General features: G+C 38.1%; 1 protein-coding gene across 5 annotated transcripts in view; it reads left to right on the forward strand.

Moving 5' to 3' along the window:
• Nucleotides 1-18,925, forward strand: part of LOC128856122 (leucine-rich repeat serine/threonine-protein kinase 1) — a 43,076-nt gene extending 24,151 nt beyond the window's left edge. For all 5 annotated transcript variants that reach the window (XM_054091526.1, XM_054091524.1, XM_054091523.1 and 2 more), the window contains 18 exons: nucleotides 3,153-3,441; nucleotides 3,519-3,826; nucleotides 3,897-4,344; nucleotides 4,399-4,913; nucleotides 4,975-5,092; nucleotides 5,204-5,385; nucleotides 13,150-13,635; nucleotides 13,713-13,836; nucleotides 13,912-14,157; nucleotides 14,924-15,601; nucleotides 15,709-16,119; nucleotides 16,203-16,573; nucleotides 16,635-16,791; nucleotides 16,893-17,211; nucleotides 17,279-17,555; nucleotides 17,621-17,863; nucleotides 17,947-18,379; nucleotides 18,475-18,925. In XM_054091526.1, coding sequence (XP_053947501.1) covers nucleotides 3,153-3,441; nucleotides 3,519-3,826; nucleotides 3,897-4,344; nucleotides 4,399-4,913; nucleotides 4,975-5,092; nucleotides 5,204-5,385; nucleotides 13,150-13,635; nucleotides 13,713-13,836; nucleotides 13,912-14,157; nucleotides 14,924-15,601; nucleotides 15,709-16,119; nucleotides 16,203-16,573; nucleotides 16,635-16,791; nucleotides 16,893-17,211; nucleotides 17,279-17,555; nucleotides 17,621-17,863; nucleotides 17,947-18,379; nucleotides 18,475-18,672 — 5,803 coding nt within the window. In that variant the 3' untranslated portion in view covers nucleotides 18,673-18,925. The remainder of the gene's footprint in view (nucleotides 1-3,152; nucleotides 3,442-3,518; nucleotides 3,827-3,896; nucleotides 4,345-4,398; nucleotides 4,914-4,974; nucleotides 5,093-5,203; nucleotides 5,386-13,149; nucleotides 13,636-13,712; nucleotides 13,837-13,911; nucleotides 14,158-14,923; nucleotides 15,602-15,708; nucleotides 16,120-16,202; nucleotides 16,574-16,634; nucleotides 16,792-16,892; nucleotides 17,212-17,278; nucleotides 17,556-17,620; nucleotides 17,864-17,946; nucleotides 18,380-18,474) is intronic.
• The last annotated feature ends 10 nt before the right edge of the window (nucleotides 18,926-18,935 follow it).

Below are 18,935 nucleotides of genomic sequence, written 5' to 3' on the forward strand. Positions count from 1 at the left end.
GAGTGTTTGGTTGAGAGTAAACATATGTCATCAGCATAACCGAGATCTTCGAGGTGCTCCGAGAAAGTCAATTGGGTGCCGCAGAGTTTGGCATCAAGAGATTTATGCAGAACATTGTCCATGACTAGCAAGAAAAGAATAGGCGACATTATGGAGCCTTGTCTGGCGTTTGTTCTCTTGAATGGCTCTGATAGGCGGCCATTATGCCTTCCAGCCAATCCTTAGGATACCCGGGAATGACCAGATTGCATCGAATAGCTTAGCAGTGGTTCCCGGATAGGCGTTTTACTACTTTTTAGGTTTTTGAGGACCCTTGTGATTTCGCCTAGTGATTGCGGATGAGTGCTATTATTATTATTATTATTATTATTATTATTATTTAGTGACTGGTATGAATACCAGTACTAAAATTATGTTTGAGCATTGGCTGCAGAGGCCATCAGCTCTGTGTCGTCTGTGGGTGTCTGGATTATTTGTTATATTGTCATTTCGATAGTTTTAATGAATTTGCTTATTTTTTTCGATGTTTGAATGACTGGGAATGGCGAGGATGTCGCTTATTTGTTCTGAGTTTAGTATTTCTTTCCTTGCGTTGGCGTGATTTGGACATTTGTTGAGGATGTGGTCCAATGTTTGGTTTGTGTTGCAGGTTGTATAGATAGGGTGATTTTCTTTTTTTAAGATATGTTCATGGGTCTGTGTTGTGTGGCCTAGGCGAAGGCGGGAGAAAATTCAGGATTTAAATCCGTGTATATTTGTTGGGTACAGTGGAGGGTTTCCATTCTTATTAATATTGGAATAGTGTTCGTGCTTGTAGTTTTTTAATGATTGCCGCTGTTTGTGTATTATGCATGTATTTATATGTCGTTTTATATCGAGTCTTTCTGTTTTTGGGCTGGTTATAATTGGGGCATTGCAAGCGAATTTCGCTGCATTATCGGCATATGTGTTTCCCTCGATACCTGTGTGTCCTGGGACCCACAGTAGTTTTAGTAATTTACTGTTTTTTATTAGCAAACCCCTTATTTGATTAACAGTTTCCCATTTGTTGCAAGTGGGATTACTAGCCGCTTGAATGACTGACAAACTGTCGGAGCATATTATGGTTTTCGTCTTTTTCTGGATAGATAACACCATAGCTTCGTGTATTGCCGCTGCTTCTGCCGAGAATATAGAAGAGTAAGGGAACATGGTTTTTAAACTTAAAAATATGCCATCTTCGGATGTTACGCTGAATGCAACATTGTCTTCCGTTCTAGATCCGTCAGTAAATACTATTGGCCAGCCGTTATTTTTGAGGGTATTGACTTTTCCGAGAAAAAGCTGGATAAATATTGGATTGGTGGTGTTGCCTTTTTTATGTGTATGAAGTGTGGTATCATGGTATGTGTGTTTGCGGTTTTGTTTCTAAGTTATATCCGCGGGAAACATTAATGATTTTGAGTAGCGCAGGCGTAACGTTGTAACTTCTTTTGGATGGTAGCAGTTTTTTTACGTCATCTTTTATAATTGATGTATTTAAGAAAAGTGTTTTTGGAATAAGTTTAGAGTTGATTTCTTGGATTCATTCTTCAAGTGTAGGCAAGCCAGATTCAATATGGAGGATTCTTATTGGGGTGGTGCGGAAGGCAAATAGGCTGCTTCTGATAGCTTTGTTGTATATGGGTTTTATGATATTAAGTGTAGTTTTGGATGCGGAGCCATATAAGAAAAGACCGTAGTCAATTTTGCTTATGATTATTGCTTTAGTGATGTGTATAAGTGTGTTTATGTGAACATACCCTTTGTGTGATAGGTAAGATAGTAAATTGATTCTGGGCTGCAGGTCTTTCTTTAGTTTTAGGAGATGTTTCTTCCAAGAGTAGTTCTTTGTGAATATGAGTCCTAATATACGGAGTTCTTGGACGTTTTCGATTGGTGGTTAGTTTAGTTTTATTGAGTGGGTGTGATAATCGCATTTGGTTTTTTTGCATATGTGTAGCCTTTTCGTTTTTTCGAGCGAAATTTTTGCCCCTGAAGTTATGGTCCAGTCCTCAATTTCTTTCAAAACATCTTCAAGGATTTGATAGGATTCGGAAACATCCTTCGCTTTGAGTGCTAATTCTATTTATATAGTCGTTATTACTTGGTATGTTGTTATCGCTTTCTAGAGCTACGTTTTGGGAATTCAATATCTCGCAGAAGTGTTCGCGCCAGTACGGAATTTGTTTCTCTGGTCTGTGAAGAGTACATCCTGACTTCGACTTGATAGGGCGCTCGATTTGGAAGTTTTTTCCTGTTGGTTTTCTGCTAATATTTCTTTTTAAGGCCAGCGGGCCAATTATATGTCCTAAATTCAGTAGTTTTCGCGAAGCGTTGTAGGATGAGAAAAAAAACAATTAGCCAAATGAAGTTTTGGGGATAGTTTAATATATATTTGAACTAAAAAAAAAATGTGTACAATCTCCAACAATATATTGTAAGCCGAGTTATCAATAGATTCCCAGAGCGCCTTGCCACTGAAGTATCCAACTTCTGTACAAGATACAACTTGCAATTTTCATCTGAAAACAAAAAAAAAAAAGATGATTAATTTTGATGTAATTATCTTCGATGTGAACTAAGAAAATTGGGAGAAACACGTAAAATTCGAGTTTTTGGGGAAGGTACAATAGAAAAAAAAAGTGGTTTTTCAAGGAAAAAAAAAAACTGTTCCACTGGGTAAAAAAGTCGCTTAAAAAAAGTTTTTGGATGTTTTTTTTAGTTCACATAGAAGAGAAAACAATACTGAAGATAACGCATTTTGAATGAAATGGATAGATCGTTTAGTTTTTTTGCAATCGTGTACATAAATTAGGTAAAATCGTGAAAATGAAAAGCCGAGAAAACGCGCTTCAAACTACAACAATAAGCACACGGTTGCTCGACGCCGCACTACGCTCGGCTCTGTAGCTCTGCAAATACTTAGAATTTAACTCTGAAAATTTGTGTCTCATGTTCTTGAATATCTAAGCTATTGATTTCAGGAAAAAAAAATCGATTTTTTTGACCTTTTAATTGGCCCGCCGGCCTTAAATATATGTTATTCTAAGGATTTTAGCATTCACAGCGGTATCGTCTCTCATTCATTTGCATTTTATAAATTAGCATTCAATATTGCTCTTATCTTCTAGATATCTAAATATTGCACAGAACAAAATAGCCAGCTTACCTTTACCTACGAAAATACCTAATAGCAGCAAATATGCATATAGGTGTCCTATGCTCGAGGAACTATTCATGCAGGATAACCGTTTAATTACGATACCTACCGAAATATTCCACTTGCCGTCGCTTACTATTCTAGATATCTCGAATAACAAGCTGCAAGAAATGCCATTTGATATGTGGAAATCACCAAAGCTTCGTGAATTGAATATAGCTTTTAATTTGCTGAAGGATTTACCAGTTCCGCCCATGCAGGTGAGCTGTTTTCTATAATATTTTATGTTTTTGATTTTACATTTTTGTGTATTTTGTGTATTGTTATTTTTTCAAAGGCCTCAACATCCCAACTTAGTTTAGAAAAATTAGAATTAGAGCCATTTTCCAATGTTGACTGCATGGAAGGCTACAGTTCTAAGTCGCGTAATTTGAGTTTTCATCAACTTGTACATCGTAATATATGGAGTAGTTCATTAGACATAACTGATAATGATTTGAAGTGGAATAAACCGAAGAAGGATGAGGGTGTCTCAAAGTTAAATAGCTTAAATATCGCCAATAATCTCTTTAATAGCATTCCGGCAGCGTTACCTTGTCTGGCGGTCAATTTGACTCGACTTAATATGTCGTACAATAGTTTAAGGTAAGAGTGTGGAAACGGTTTTTATGAACAGTTTTTTTGTTTGCATATCATAATTACTATATTATCATAGATCGATGGGTCATGTTACGAGCTATCCCGCAACACTGAAACAACTTGATCTAAGTCACAATGAAATTTCTTGTTGGCCAAGTTTACCGCGCATCACCGCTGACTTCGATCCACATTTACTCTGTTATAGTTTAGTAGAGTATTCTACCAGCGATACGACTGAGGAAACACCTGCTTTTACTAAGCCGGTGGTGAGTGGAAAGGCAACCTCATTTCGCAGCACTGTGCTCAAGAGTGTCTGTCGGCATCGTCGCCACTTAAGGCTCGAGTCATTGCGCACTCTTATACTAGCTGATAATCTCTTGACCCGCATACAGCTCTCTACTGATGACGCAACGACTCTTTTCAACGAACCCGATGATGCAGACTGGAGTGTTGTGGGTGTGACAAAGTCAAAGTTAATATTTCCGAATTTATCCATGCTGGATATAAGTAATAATTGCTTAAAGGTGAGTTAGATTATAAAAATATATAAAAATATTTATGTTTCTTTTCTTTAACAGGAAGTTCCTACTTCATTACATGAGCTAAGTGGTCTCAGCGTACTAAACATAAGTGGCAATGTGAATATTACCGATCTCCCACCTCATCTCGGTCTTCTCTCACGCTTGTGGAATTTAAACACACGCGGCTGTCTGCTACAGGAGCCACTTAAAGCGATGATTGAAAGTAAGAAGTACAAAACAATGGACATCATTGGCTATTTGAAATCAATTTATGAAAATTCCGTGACCTACGCGCGCATGAAATTGATGGTGGTAGGCGTCCAAGGTATAGGCAAAACGACTCTCTTAGATTTGCTACGACAGGGTGGAGGCTCACAGAAATCACGTGCCTCAGAAAATCATTGGGCTAAACGCATGGGTCATTCACGTAATTCTGCAAAGCCGAATCGTGGAGGAAATATTTCGACTGTTGGCGTCGATATCGGCACTTGGGTATGCGAGAAACGTAAGAAATCACCGGGATCACATGGACCTGTAATATTTCGAACATGGGATTTTGGTGGCCAAAAAGAGTGCGTTGATACAGTGAGTGGTTTTGCACGTGCGGGTTTAAAAATATCCTTTTCATCATAGGTATTATGCAACACATCAGTATTTTCTGTCGAAACGCAGTTTGTATTTGGTGCTTTGGAAGATAACGGATGGACACAAAGGACTTGCTGAAATACTTCAATGGCTAGGAAACATCCAGGTAGGCACATACATTCTTTAGTTATTTAAAGCTGAAGCGTCAATTAACGCCGTTCCTGATTTTTCTATTAAAAAACTTTTCTTTCAATACTTTTTACTTAAAAAAAATCAGGCTCGCGCTCCCAATTCTCCTGTCATTATTGTTGGTACACACTTTGATGCCATTGGTGAAACTTTTTCCGCACAGGAGGCAGAAGAATTACAACAAATTATACGCGAAAAATTTATTGCTATACCAGATGCAGAAAAAATTGGGCTGCCACGAGTAATCGATTCAATTGAAGTAAGCTGCCGGTAAGTTAAGAATGCAAAGCACAATTCTTTAAAAAATTAGGTTATTTGACATAGCGAAAATAATTTGTAGCAAAAATGGCAAGTGTTATTCAATCGAATCTTTATATATATATATTTTACATAATTGTTGTTGTTGTTGTAGCAGCATAAACATAAACGTTCACTTGTGTATAAATTAAAATATTTCAAATAACTCACAAATATTAAAATCTTAATTGATTGCTTCAATATTAATATGCCCGCTCACTTGTGCCCGTTTCTCCACATAACGGTTGTATGTAACAGTATAAAAAATCGAGATAGATTTAACCTATACGAGTATGCATATATCAAAAAGTTCAGAATGCTGAAAGGAGTCGATTTAGCGATGTCTGTCCGTTCGTCCATCTGCGCGCACAATAATTTGTGCAAAAATTAATATATATTATTGAAACTGGATACACATATTCTTCTTCTTCTTCTTAATTGACGCGATAACCGCTTACGCGATTTTGACCGAGTTTAACAAAGCGAGCCAGTCGTTTCTTTCTCGTGCTAACCGGCGCCAATTGCACACCAAGTGAAGCCAAGTCCTTCTCCACCTGATCCTTCCAACGCAGAGGAGGTCTTCCTCTTCCTCTACTACCACCAGCTGGTACCGCATCGAATACTTTTGTATCCATTCGGACGACATGACCCAGCCAACGTAGCTGCTGGATCTTTATTCGCTGCGCTATGTCTATGTCGTTGTAAAGCTCATACTGCTCATCGTTCCATCGCCTGCGATATTCGCCGTTGCCAACGTGTAAAGGTCCAAAAATCTTACGCAGAATCTTTTTCTCAAACACTCCAAGCGTCACTTCATCGGATGTTGTCATCGTCCACGCTTCTGCGCCATACGTTAGGACGGGCATGATGAGCGTCTTGTAGAGTGTTAGTTTTGTTCGTCGAGAGAGGACTTTACTACTCAATTGCCTACTTGGTCCAAAGTAGCACTTGTTGGTTCCTAAGTATACGAAGTCCTTTACAACGTCAAAATCATAACTATCAACAGTGACGTGGGTGCCGATACGCGAGTGCGCCGACTGTTGGTTTGATGACAGGAGATACTTCGTTTTGTCCTCGTTCACCAGCAGACCCATTCGCTTTGCCTCTTTATCCAGTTTGGAGAAGCCAGAACTAACAGCGGGGTTGATATCGACATCATCGGCCAACGCCAACAATTGTACGTTCTTACAAAAAATTGTGCCTGAGCGATTAAGTTCTGCGACTCGCACGATCCTCTCCAACATCAGGTTAACCCTAGGACTTATACCCAACTTTTACTACGACTTCTTATACCCGGGTACAGGTGTGGCCAGTAGCCTGTTTTACCCGTTTTTTCTCATTTTTTCTGAGAAACAAGTCATTTTTTTTAATGCAATGTTGTAGCTGACTGTCTTACGAACATTTTAAGTAGTTATAAACATATATTTGTAGCCTGCTTCTAAGAATTGCGCGCATTCTAAGTTATTTCTAAGAAGTCAATAATTTCTATTGTTGTTAGAATTTTTAGAATACAACCTTTTTCGCGCACTCCTAATTATTTAGAAGAAGACATTATATTGTACCCTTGCTAGAATTTGCTGACAAACAACATTTGATATAATCCTGGCAGGTAAGAAATGCTTCCAGAAACTTAAGGGTTGCAGCTATATAAACGGCAGTTTTGCGAGTTTATATGCATTGTAAAGCGTTCTTTTGAAGTGTGAAGTTGATTTATATTTGTGAAAATAACAAGTCAGAAAAAATTTAAAATATTACAACATGGATAGCAGAAGGAACATGGAATATTTGTCTTCGAATCAATATAGGTATGAGGTAAATACAAATAGCTCAAATATAATTTTATAAATGGAATAAAAATTAATTATTTTCATATAGATTATCTGACGCTGAAAAAGAGCAGTACATACAAAACCTGTTTGACGAAATCTCAGATGATGAATTATTTGAATTTTCCGACCCTGAAGGGGATGAAAGCGAACAAGTAGCAGTAGCAGATGGCGTGGTTGAATCGGATGTAGAAGACCCTGATTACACAATTGACAATGCCCAGGTAGATGAGGCTGATTACGAAGAATCTGACAATGAATCCGATGCTGCAGATGATTCTGAGGAGATTAATTTGCGTGCAGCTGAATTCGTAGCACGTGAAGGTACCATATGGAGCTCACAGCCACGACATGCACGCCAAACTAGGCAACAAAATATTTTGCGACAGCGAAGTGGGCCCGCAAGATCAACTACTTTGATGTCAATAGTCAATACATATAAATGTTTTATGACTCCGGAAATGGTGGATATTATAGTACGCTGCACCAACAAAAAAGCAGAAGCTACATATGCGGAATTCAACGCAAAACATCCAGAGGCGGAACCAAATGCATGGAAGAAGGTTACTTTGAGCGAAATGTATGCGTTCATTGGAGTGCTTATTATGACTGTCGCTAACCGCAGCAATGCCGAATGTGCGCCGGACTTCTGGTCGGTGAAAAATTGTCCATTATATCGTGCGTCAATGGGCATTAACCGCTTTCAGACCATACTGCGGTTTATAAGGTTTGACGATGGCAACACACGGGCACAACGTTTGGTAACTGACAAAGCTGCACCAATATCCGAGCTGTGGACCATGATGAACTACAACTTTGAGCAGTCATATAAGCCAAATGAATATCTAACGGTAGACGAGCAGCTCTTTCCATATAGTGGCCGCACCCGTTTCACGCAATACATCCCATCGAAACCGGCAAAATATGGCATCAAAGTGTGGTGGGTATGTGATGCCAAAAACGCATATCCACTGTATGGACAAATATATACTGGCCAAGCACCTACGGGACGGGAAACTAACCAGGGTGAACGCGTGGTGAAGGATTTAGTAAGCCGCTTTCATGGAACCGGCCGAAATATAACGATGGACAATTTTTTTGCATCCCTAAATCTACTGGAAAGCTTGTCATCCATGAATTTGACGGCAGTTGGAACTCTGCGGAAAAATAAACCCTGCATACCAAAGGAGATGTTGGCACACAAAGATCGTGCAGAGAGGTCAAGTACATTCGGTTTTAGGCCCAACATATCCATATGCTCCTATGTGCCGAAAAAAACAAGGCAGTTATATTACTATCATCAATGCATGACGATGATCACATTGGCGAAAGCGGCAAACCAGAAATGATCGAGTTTTATAACAAGACAAAAGGAGGAGTGGACGTGATGGACCAATTGCTTGGAGAATATACTTGCCAAAGGATGACAAAGCGTTGGCCGTTGTCCCTATTCTTCAATGATTGATTTGACGGCATTGGCAGCGTACATCATATATTATGAGAATAATCCCAACATCAGATGCACCAATGTGAAGCGTAAGAGATTTCTTCGCCAGCTCCCCAAGGAACTGTCTATGCCCATAATTGAAGAGCGGTCGGTGAATCAGCAAGTGATGCGGAACTTCAACACAAAAATTGCAGTCGCGAGTTTCATAAGTACGGCCTTGCAAGGAAGTGCTGACAATAGGCCATCAACGTCTGCAGCTGCTGGTGCAAAACCAAAGAAACAGCAGGTTGGACATCCATGACCAACACAGAAGACGAACGCGTAACATGTGCAGAATATGTCAGCGCCCAATATGCATACAGCATTCTTCAAATACATTTACATGTAATAATTGTGAAAATAATGAAGACAATTGAATAATTTAAATTTGTTTGCATATTTAGTTATAAGAAATAATCAATAAAATAATATTTTATAAAGAAAATAATAAATAAAAATGTTTTTCCTTCAAAAAATGAGAAAAAACGAGAAAAAAAGCTACTGGCCACACCTGTACCCGGGTTTAAGAAGTCGTAGGTGTCAACTTTGAAAGCTTATATCTCATCAATGCATGGACCTAGCATGACAAATAAGACACCAATCGACGTATATTTACTTCGTTTTCCTAGATCAAAAATTTCAAGTCAATATCTATAGCGATTTAGGAGCTACATCACTCCAAAGTAGCTACTGGCCACACCTGTACTTGGGTATAAGTCCTTTAACCCTAAGTCACATGACAGCGAGTTACCCTGTCTGAAACCTCGTTTGGTATCAAACGGCTCGGAGAGGTCCTTCCCAATTCTGACGGCGCTGCTGGTGTTGAGCAACGTCATCTTGCATAACCGTATTAGTTTTGCGGGGATACCAAATTCAGACATCGTGGCATACAGGAAACTCCTTTTCGTACTGTCGAATGCAGCTTTGAAGTCGACGAAAAGATGGTGTGTGTCGATTCTCCTTTCATGGGTATTTTCCAAGATTTGGCGTATTGTGAATATTTGGTCGGTGGTAGACTTTCCAGGTCTAAAGCCACACTGATAAGGTCCAAGCAGTTGGTTGGCGGTGGGCTTCAGCCTTTCACACAATACGCTCGCTAGAACCTTATAGGCGATATTAAGAAGACTAATCCCGCGGTAATTGGCACAGATTGCAGGATCGCCCTTCTTATGGATTGGGCAGAGCACACTTAAATTCCAATCGGCAGGCATGCTTTCATCCGACCATATTTTGCATAGAAGCGGATGCATGCACCTTACCAGCTCCTCGCCACCATGTTTGAATAGCTCAGCCGGCAGTCCTTTGGCGCCCGCGGCTTTTTTGTTCTTTAGACGTGTTATCGCTATTCTCACCTCGTTATGGTCGGGTAACGGAACGACAATTCCGTCGTGAACGATTGGGGTATCGGGATCTTCACATTCTATGTGACATGCGCAGCTGTCACTATTTAATAGGTTCCAGAAGTGTTCCCTCCATAATTTAAGAATGCTCTGGATGTCACATGTCTTTGCATAAATGAGCGCCCACCTCGCATATAACGTGATATCTTCGTTATAAATTATGTAAAATAACTCAATTTCGTACAAATGATGGAAGTAAAGAAATACGACGTAAGCAAAATTTTAAAAATGGGGCGGGACCACGGCCAGTTTTGAGTAAATGCAGACATCTCAATAACGACTTAATAAAGTTTTTCTATATAATATTTATGTCGGCATAAATCCCACTTTTTATGTGTTTCATTCGTCTTATATTTCAAGCTATAACTCCTCAAGCTATATATGAGTTTGTTTGATTCCAAAAATTAACCAAAAAATCAAATAAACTTTTAATAAAATCTGCGCGGGGGTATAAAGTTCGGCCTCTACCAAATTTGGGCCTTTTTACTTGATTTTTTCGTAATCTTCACTCTTTAAACAGTGTTTGCATTAACTACTTTGTAGCAGCAATATTCACGAAAGTATTGCTTTGCTGTCGCTACTTCTCTTTACTTGAACAGATGAGTCAGTAGCGCAAAAAGCGGTAGTAACTGCTTTGCTCCGACTTCTAGCTACTTTTGCTTGTAGCAAAGAGCAATAGCAAAAGAAAAAATTTAAGTGCTTTCTGTGGTCGGAGGAGAAGCAAAGAACTGATAGTCGGTCGGAGAACTGTTAGAGAAATGTTTCATGTGTGTACCGTTATCGCTGCTGCTTTCGCTTCTGTTGCTTTGCGAATACTTCCATATCTGTTATTTAGGCAGCGGTGGTTATGTTTTGTTAGAAGCATTTCTTATGTGCCTTTGCGCTGCATGGAAAATATAACCGAGCGTTTCCAGTCGGCTTGTTTTTGGAGTTTTGTTGCACGTTTTACATTTTACGTTTTCATCATCAAGATAATCGGAATACTTAAAAATATTCAACTAGTTTTTCTGGTATATCATCATGACGGTAGCATAACCGTCGCTCGTTAATGTTGTTGCTGCTGACCAAACCACTGCTAATAAAGCTATGCCATCTATCTCTCATACCCCTGATTGAAAAATGGTATTTAGTAATAGTTGCTTATATTTTGAAGCAAGCACAAAATTTGGTCTGCTATAAACTCATCAGGAATGGGGCGCAGATTATCAATATTAAAAAATTAATTTTAAATTGGGAGCATTGGAATGTTACACAGACGAACATTCGGTATACGAATGTAAAGATTCGTAATAGAGAACTCTGCTCTTGATGAAGTTCAGCCCAAGCATTTAAAAATTTATTGGGCCTAAGAACGAAATAAAAATAATTTTTTGAAATGGGCTCACACATAGTTGAATGAAGATTTCTCCAACAACGTATTTTTGTATTCAAAATTATATAGAAGTTATACATATGTGTATAACATCATTCCGGTTTCAGCGCTGATGTACTGTATGAAGCGATGGATGAAAGCTTTGTATTGTGTCCGAAAAATGTTAATAGTTTCTAAGAATCCTTACGAATTTTAGATCTTGTCTTTATTGGTAATAAAATGAATTTTAAATTATATGAATGCGTTGACCCTTTATCGACACGCGGTCTTCATTATGTTCCATTTACGTTGCAATTAGAATTGTATTAGTTCAAAACTATTTGAACGAAATGCCTTTGATTTAACGTGATCTGTAACGTAGAACTCAGTCACTGTGAAAATCGTACGAATTATGTTTTCTGTGTTTTCGAAAACACTTTATTTTTTTAACACACCTCGTATGTAACCTATATAATTGGCGGTTATACACTTTATTGGATGTTTGGCCGAGTTCCTCCTGCTATTTGTAGTGTGCGTCTTGATGTTTTCCACGAATAAGAATATTATTTGTAAAATGGAATATCAAGAAAAAAAGTTTACACTATTATCGATTGGCCGGTCAAGAGAATCCGGGGATAAAAAACTTTCAAATTAAACTTGCATCAATCCCACCATTTTTTTAACAATTTCGCTTATTTCGGAAGTTCTTCTTTAGAAATAACGATGCTTACTAAATAAATGGATTTAAAGTGTTGCCAGTGCAAGTGTGCAAATTTGGCTTTTTTTTGCTTTGGCTTTCAAAACAGGAGTTAAATAAATTTTTATAAGGATTTAGCAAAAAAAATTATTTATTGTTACAAATTGCACTAACTTATTAAAAATTTATAAAATATATGTGTATATACTTTTGGTTGCAATCTAAAAACTTGAATGATTTTAGAGACAATACAAATCAAAGATAAAACACTACACCAAAATATTTGTTGGGTTCTCTGTATGTAGTAAATGTTTTTTTTTTCTGAGTTGAACCCAAGTTTTGTTTAAGTGTTTCAGTACGCCATACATAAAATTGAATACATTATAATTTTTGAAGAGTACGCCGGGCACTTCAACCATTTCACCTACGCCGGGTATTTGCCGATAGTATATAAAACAAAGCTGTGGGCGTAAGACCACGCATCGCTCAAAAACTGATCGTCCGATTTAAACGGTTTTTTTATTGTGCTTACCTCAGGCCAAGGAAAAATATTTCGGAAATATTTATGAAATTTAAAAAAATATACCCGAATAATAGGGAATTCCGGACAAACTGTGTTTTCCATAAATTTTGTATGTGAAATTTTTGCAATGAAATTTGAGGACACTATTATGGTCATACTCTGAATGGATGTGGAGTTTAGTTTGAACCGGTAGATAGCGTCAGAGCCGAAATTTTTGTTAAAAAAAATTCGTCATGTTCTTCATTTGTTTACGCGCTGAACAACAAAGCGAAGAACCACGAAGCATGGATGTACTTTACTCGTGATTTCCTAACCTTTTTTTATTCCGTTCAAATGAAAGACATATACTCATATATGTAAATACATACGTACTGATATTTCTAAATCCTTTGTAAAAGGCTTATTAATAAAAATTTTAAAATTTTCGTCGTTACATTGATTATTCTATTAATAGCACTCTGCACAACATTCGTTTGTTGGCCAATATTATTTACGACACTGCCTTTATGTTGCGATCGCCTGGGTCCAAAGAACCACTTCTGCTACAAAAGATACCCGCCAGTTATATAGCACTGGAAGATATTGTCAACGTAATTTCTTGCAATTTACGCAGCGCTAGTGTTGATCCTGTCCTTGATGCGGAAGAATATCGGAAGCTTGTTGCCGAAGAAATGCGTTTACATAACTACAAGAGCTTTCGGGACACGGCAGAACTCAATCAAGCGACAATGTTTCTGCATGATAACGGTGTAATTCTGCATTACGACGATGCAACACTGCGTGATTACTACTTTTTGGATCCACAATGGTTGTGCGATATGCTCGCGCATGTGGTGACGGTACGTGAGATCAATCCGTTTGCCCGTACCGGCATTATGAAATTGGATGATCTCGGATTGTTGTTTCGTAACATTCATTCGCAGAATAATAGTAATCGAAGGTGAGTGAAACTTTGAAAAAGCAAAGTAAAATAGAATCGGACTATATTCATCTGGAATTTCTTTTGCTTTACCTCAGCTATATATTGAGTCTGTTGAATAAATTTGAAGTGGCATTAACTTGGGATTCACGGACATTGCTAATACCATCTCTGTTACCTCTTCGGGAAGGTACTACGCCTAATGCGGGTACCACTGTTAAGGTGCATACTATCACATAATAAATACATGCGTGTATAAAAGTAAGCAACACTTCAATTATTTTTAAAAACCTACAGGTTTTTCAACGCTCACGCGCACGTAATTTCAACTTAAGTTGTTCGAGTGATAACAACTTGAACAATTTTACGTTTAAGCCGCTGATGGATGCTTCACAAGATACATTCGGCCTCGATGTAGGACTACGACGTATTCTCTTAATGACTTATTTTCCGTCTGGATTTTGGTCTCGCATATTAACAAGATTACTGGCCGATGAACAGATAACCGAAGCTCTCAAATCAATTTATTGTGCAGCTAATGATGTAAGCTATGTTAGAGTTTAAGGGGGGTCAAATATATATATGTATAATAATATTATATAATAATAATATATAATAATAATATAATAATATATATTTATGTACAGGGTGATTCATAGTGTTTTTGTAATGATATGTTATTTTGACAGTGACATCCCTTTTACGCTGGAAATCGTCACAGAAAGTCAATATCATATCTCTGCGGAGCCCAACGAATTGCTTTATATTTGAACATCATTTATTTATTTCCAAACAGTGCTTTTATGAAAATAAGTTAAAATTATATTATATTTTATGACAAAGCACATTTTCATCTCGGTAGCTATGCTATGAAGCAAAACTACCTTTTCTGGGGATTGGGAAAACCCGCTCGTGAAGGTCGAAAAGCCAATGCGCGTGGCATAACTGGCGGCCCATTTTTGTTTGAAAATTCTCAATTCGACAACGCTGAGCGATACAGAGGCATGATAATCAATTGTTTGTGCAGGATGGCGCGCCATGCTATTGATGGTAATCGTGTTATCAATTGATCACCTCGGAGCTGCGATTTGATCCCGTTGAAATATTTTTTGCGGGGTCTTTAAGGCGAATTTTATTTCTTTTTTTTTCAAGAAGAAACCTCTGTATGAACCACCCTGTATACGAGTATATAAGTATATAAAGTACATATAATATACATATGATATATAATGCATAAACTACACATATGCCGTTGGATTAATTCATTGCGAACACAAAAAATTTAAAGCTATGAAATTTTTAAATATAGAAATCTTTGGAGTTCGACTTGCGCAATTACTTAGAGCAGAGTACTCAATGGAACTTATGGCAAACTGGCGTCTCTTTGTACTTTGGCAAAATCTTACTTTTCAAAATATGGGAAGTTCCCTTTCAGGCCACTAATACAACGCAATCATTTCGAAATCCGGCAAATCGTTTTAAACTCAAGCTTGATGGTTTGTGGAGTGATGTAAATTTGTCATCCTCCAGTATATTGGAAATATATTTTCCACTCATCAATATCGCCGTATTCCAGGAAATATCTGCTGGTGATCGTGAATTTGTTGCACAGCTTGAACCTAATATGTCAGTAATTTCGAAATTGCTAGCGCTTGCAGTGGATCATATAGATTTGTTGCTTGAAGATTGGTATCCAGCATTAGGTACACGATTTGTCCACACGTCAGAGGGGCGATTCTTAATCACCCGTTTAGTTTTATGTCCGAAATGTTTGCAAAAACTGATATTAGGTTGTTCTGGAGGAACAAAGGATGCCGCTGATAGTGGTGGTAGTCCTTTAGATGGTGGCGCTTGTACTGTTGGTGCCACTAAAAGTAAGAGTGCCAGTCGGCGTGTTGGAAAATATGGTGAAAATGCCGATGAAGGTGCCCCGAATTTGTTTTCGTCATATATGAATGCGGTATTACGGCGAGAGAGAAGATCGGAGGTGAGTTTTCAAGTTTGATTTGGTTTGTTAGAAACCAAAAAATTTGCTTAATTTTTTTATTTTAATTTGCAAAGATGTAATGTAATATATTTTATCATTTTATCAAGGATTCTCTATGCCTTTCGGATGCCGATTCAGGGGTGGGACCTGATTCGACTTGTTCTTCTCGGAATACATCCGTTGATGGCCATCCTCTCTACAATCAACACGATATAACAAACATTTGTTATTGTTGGATGGTTGAGGAGTGCATACTTTCCGTGTATAACCAGACAAAAATAGTTTGCCCCGTACACTTGGAAATGCAAATGGCTATGTTGGCGCCTGATGTGGTATTTGCAGATATACCCGATCGATTCAGCATCAATTCGGAAAGCATCATTAAAGGTTCACTGTTGGGCCGAGGAGCTTTTGGCTTTGTATTCAAAGCAACTTGTAAAATAACAACAGCGCGCAGCTTTAAAGCGGTGGCTATGAAAATGCTGCAGCCTGTGCCACCAGGACCCAGAGCCAAGGATGTGAGTTACTGACTATTTATATTAATACTTATATAAGTGACGACTTGAATTTATAATTTAATATATATTTTTGTACCGTATAGAGTGCATTGATGGCTTACAAAGTTGCTTTAGGCAAATGGGATCGCGATCCATTACAGCATGCCTGCAAAGCCTATTGCACTGCGCGACAAGAGTTAGCCGTGTTGCTTACTTTAAAACATCCAAATATCGTACCACTGGTGGGAATATGCATTAAACCACTAGCTTTAGTGTTAGAGCTTGCTCCAGTTGGTGGGCTTGATTCTATATTACGTCAGTATCGGCGAAGCGGTGCACATATTGGTCCCCATACCTTTCAGACATTGGTATTACAAGCGGCGCGTGCCATCGAGTATCTGCATAGGCGGCGTATCATTTATCGCGACTTAAAGTCAGAAAATGTGCTCGTTTGGGATTTTCCACAGCCGCATAGGTAAGCCACACCAGGCGGAAAAAGGGTAAAACGAATCTCACGAAACATTTTCTACTTATAGTGAGGACACCCCACGAAATTGCGTACACATAAAGATTGCTGACTATGGCATTAGCCGTCATACAGCGCCAAGTGGTTCTAAGGGTTTTGGGGGTACTGAAGGCTTCATGGCTCCGGAAATAATACGCTACAATGGCGAAGAGGAGTATACTGAAAAAGTATATATTTTTACTACGTTTAGTTGATATTTATTATTAGATTACAACATGATTATCAAATTTTTTGATTTCATCTTATTTTGATTTTTCTTATTCTAAAGGTTGATTGCTTTTCATTTGGTATGTTCATCTATGAAAACATTAGCCTACGGCAACCATTCGAAGGGCACGAGTCCATCAAAGAGTGCATACTCGAAGGTAGTCGCCCGCCCCTTACACAGCGTGAAACTCAATTTCCTACTTATTGTCTTGATCTTATGGTTCTATGCTGGGATGAGTTGCCGAAGAAACGGCCATCAGCCAGTCAAATTGTTTCAATACTCACTGCGCCAGAGTGCATACATTTGTTAGATGCAATTTCTTTGCCCCACAGTGAGAAAGTGGTATGCGGCGTATTCAACACGCTAGCAACAACGGAGGGTACGTAGTTCCTCTAATCTCCAATTCCTTTAATCTAACATTTTTGTTATTTTTCATTTTATCATAGATGAAACAGCTGGTTTTGAACTCTGGTTTCCCGCCTACAATTCACGTATCGATATATTGGATGTTCTACCTTCGGGCAATTTTCTACAAGACAGCAGCATAATTTGCACGAATCGTTTGCAAATGGATCATTCCTCACGTTCGGAGCTAATTAATAGCTCAATCAGCTCACGATCGTGTTCCGCAACGCGTCAAAATAAAATAAATATGCTTTGTTGTTGCATAATTGATGATTGTATCTGGATTGGTGATGCGGCTGGGAATTTGCACTCCTATAGGTATATGGTGAAAAGTGATATAAATTTTGTTAACACCATATATAACAAGGACTTATACTTCACAGCACCACAAACTATGAATACATCTTTTCGTACATGCTAGATCCAACTATAAAATCGCCAGTAATAAGTCTAGTCTATTTGCGTAACATTGAGCGCGTCGCTGTCGGTTTGCACAATGGACGTGTATTTTTAGTGGACTCCACAAAGATACCAACAAATTGTGCATTTGCTGAGGGTTCGTTTGTGTTAACGGAAATTTGTTCCGGTCTTATACTACATAGCGCCTGTTCTGTCGTCATTGACGAGTAAGTAAAGTTTAAGTTTTGAGAAGGAATCGTTTCCCGTTCATTTATAGAACATATCCTAAAATTATTTTGTATATTCTAAGTAAATATGAACTTTGGTGTGGTGAAATGGCTGGAAAAATCAACGTTTTTCCTTTGAGCAAAACGGGTGTTTGTGGTCACCAAGCACTATGTCACAGTGAAGAACCTAATGCTATTGAGGATGTAAAGGTGGCTCGTATGTGCGCGACAGATGATTTTGTATTTTCTTGCCTTTATCCTGGTTTTATGGTATATCAGTGGAGTGTATGCAAGAAACAAATCGAAAACAAATTGGATTGTTCCAAACTCTTGCCTTGCTCGGAATCGTTGAAGAGCATAGCTATAGATGAGCACCTGAGCTTGATTAAGTGTCAAATTTCTGCGTTGGCTTCACATGGCAATGAGTTGTATATAGGTACGACTTGGGGATGTTTGATTATTACCGAAATAAATACGCTGCGGCCGATAACTGTTTTTCGCCCATATGAAAATGAGGTAGCTTGCAGTACTAACCTACACCTTATTACTGAATTAATTTCTCACATAAATTATTGAGTAGATTTACTTAAATTATTTTAAAATTTTTCCAGATAAAAAGTATTGTTGCAGTGCCCCATCCGAATTTCCCATTAATTGCTACAATTGGTCGGCGCTATCGTTCTCTGATATCGCGATATATGGACACAGCGGATGGCGCGAATGCGCAAGGACGAGATGCGCGTTCGTCATTTCGTGATATGGATAATCATATTCATGTTTTGCTGTGGAGAGCTAAAAATTGGGCATAGTTTTAATATGAAAAAATAAAAACACTTGCATAAAGGATATGCGGCGAAAACAATTTGCATAGCTTTTTAACTAGAAAGTTAACCAAAACTTAATTATTCGATTACTAAAGCATTTCAAATATTTAATTTTTTGGCACATAAATATGTATATGTTTGTATGTACTTACAGTGCAGTATTTCATGCATGTGCATAATAAAAACTTTCGAATCTCTTTGTTATATATTTTTCCATTAGACATATTTAAGTATTTATATACAAAATT

The sequence above is a fragment of the Anastrepha ludens genome, chromosome 2 (assembly GCF_028408465.1).
Source record: "Anastrepha ludens isolate Willacy chromosome 2, idAnaLude1.1, whole genome shotgun sequence".
NCBI classification, from domain to species: Eukaryota; Metazoa; Arthropoda; class Insecta; order Diptera; family Tephritidae; genus Anastrepha; species Anastrepha ludens.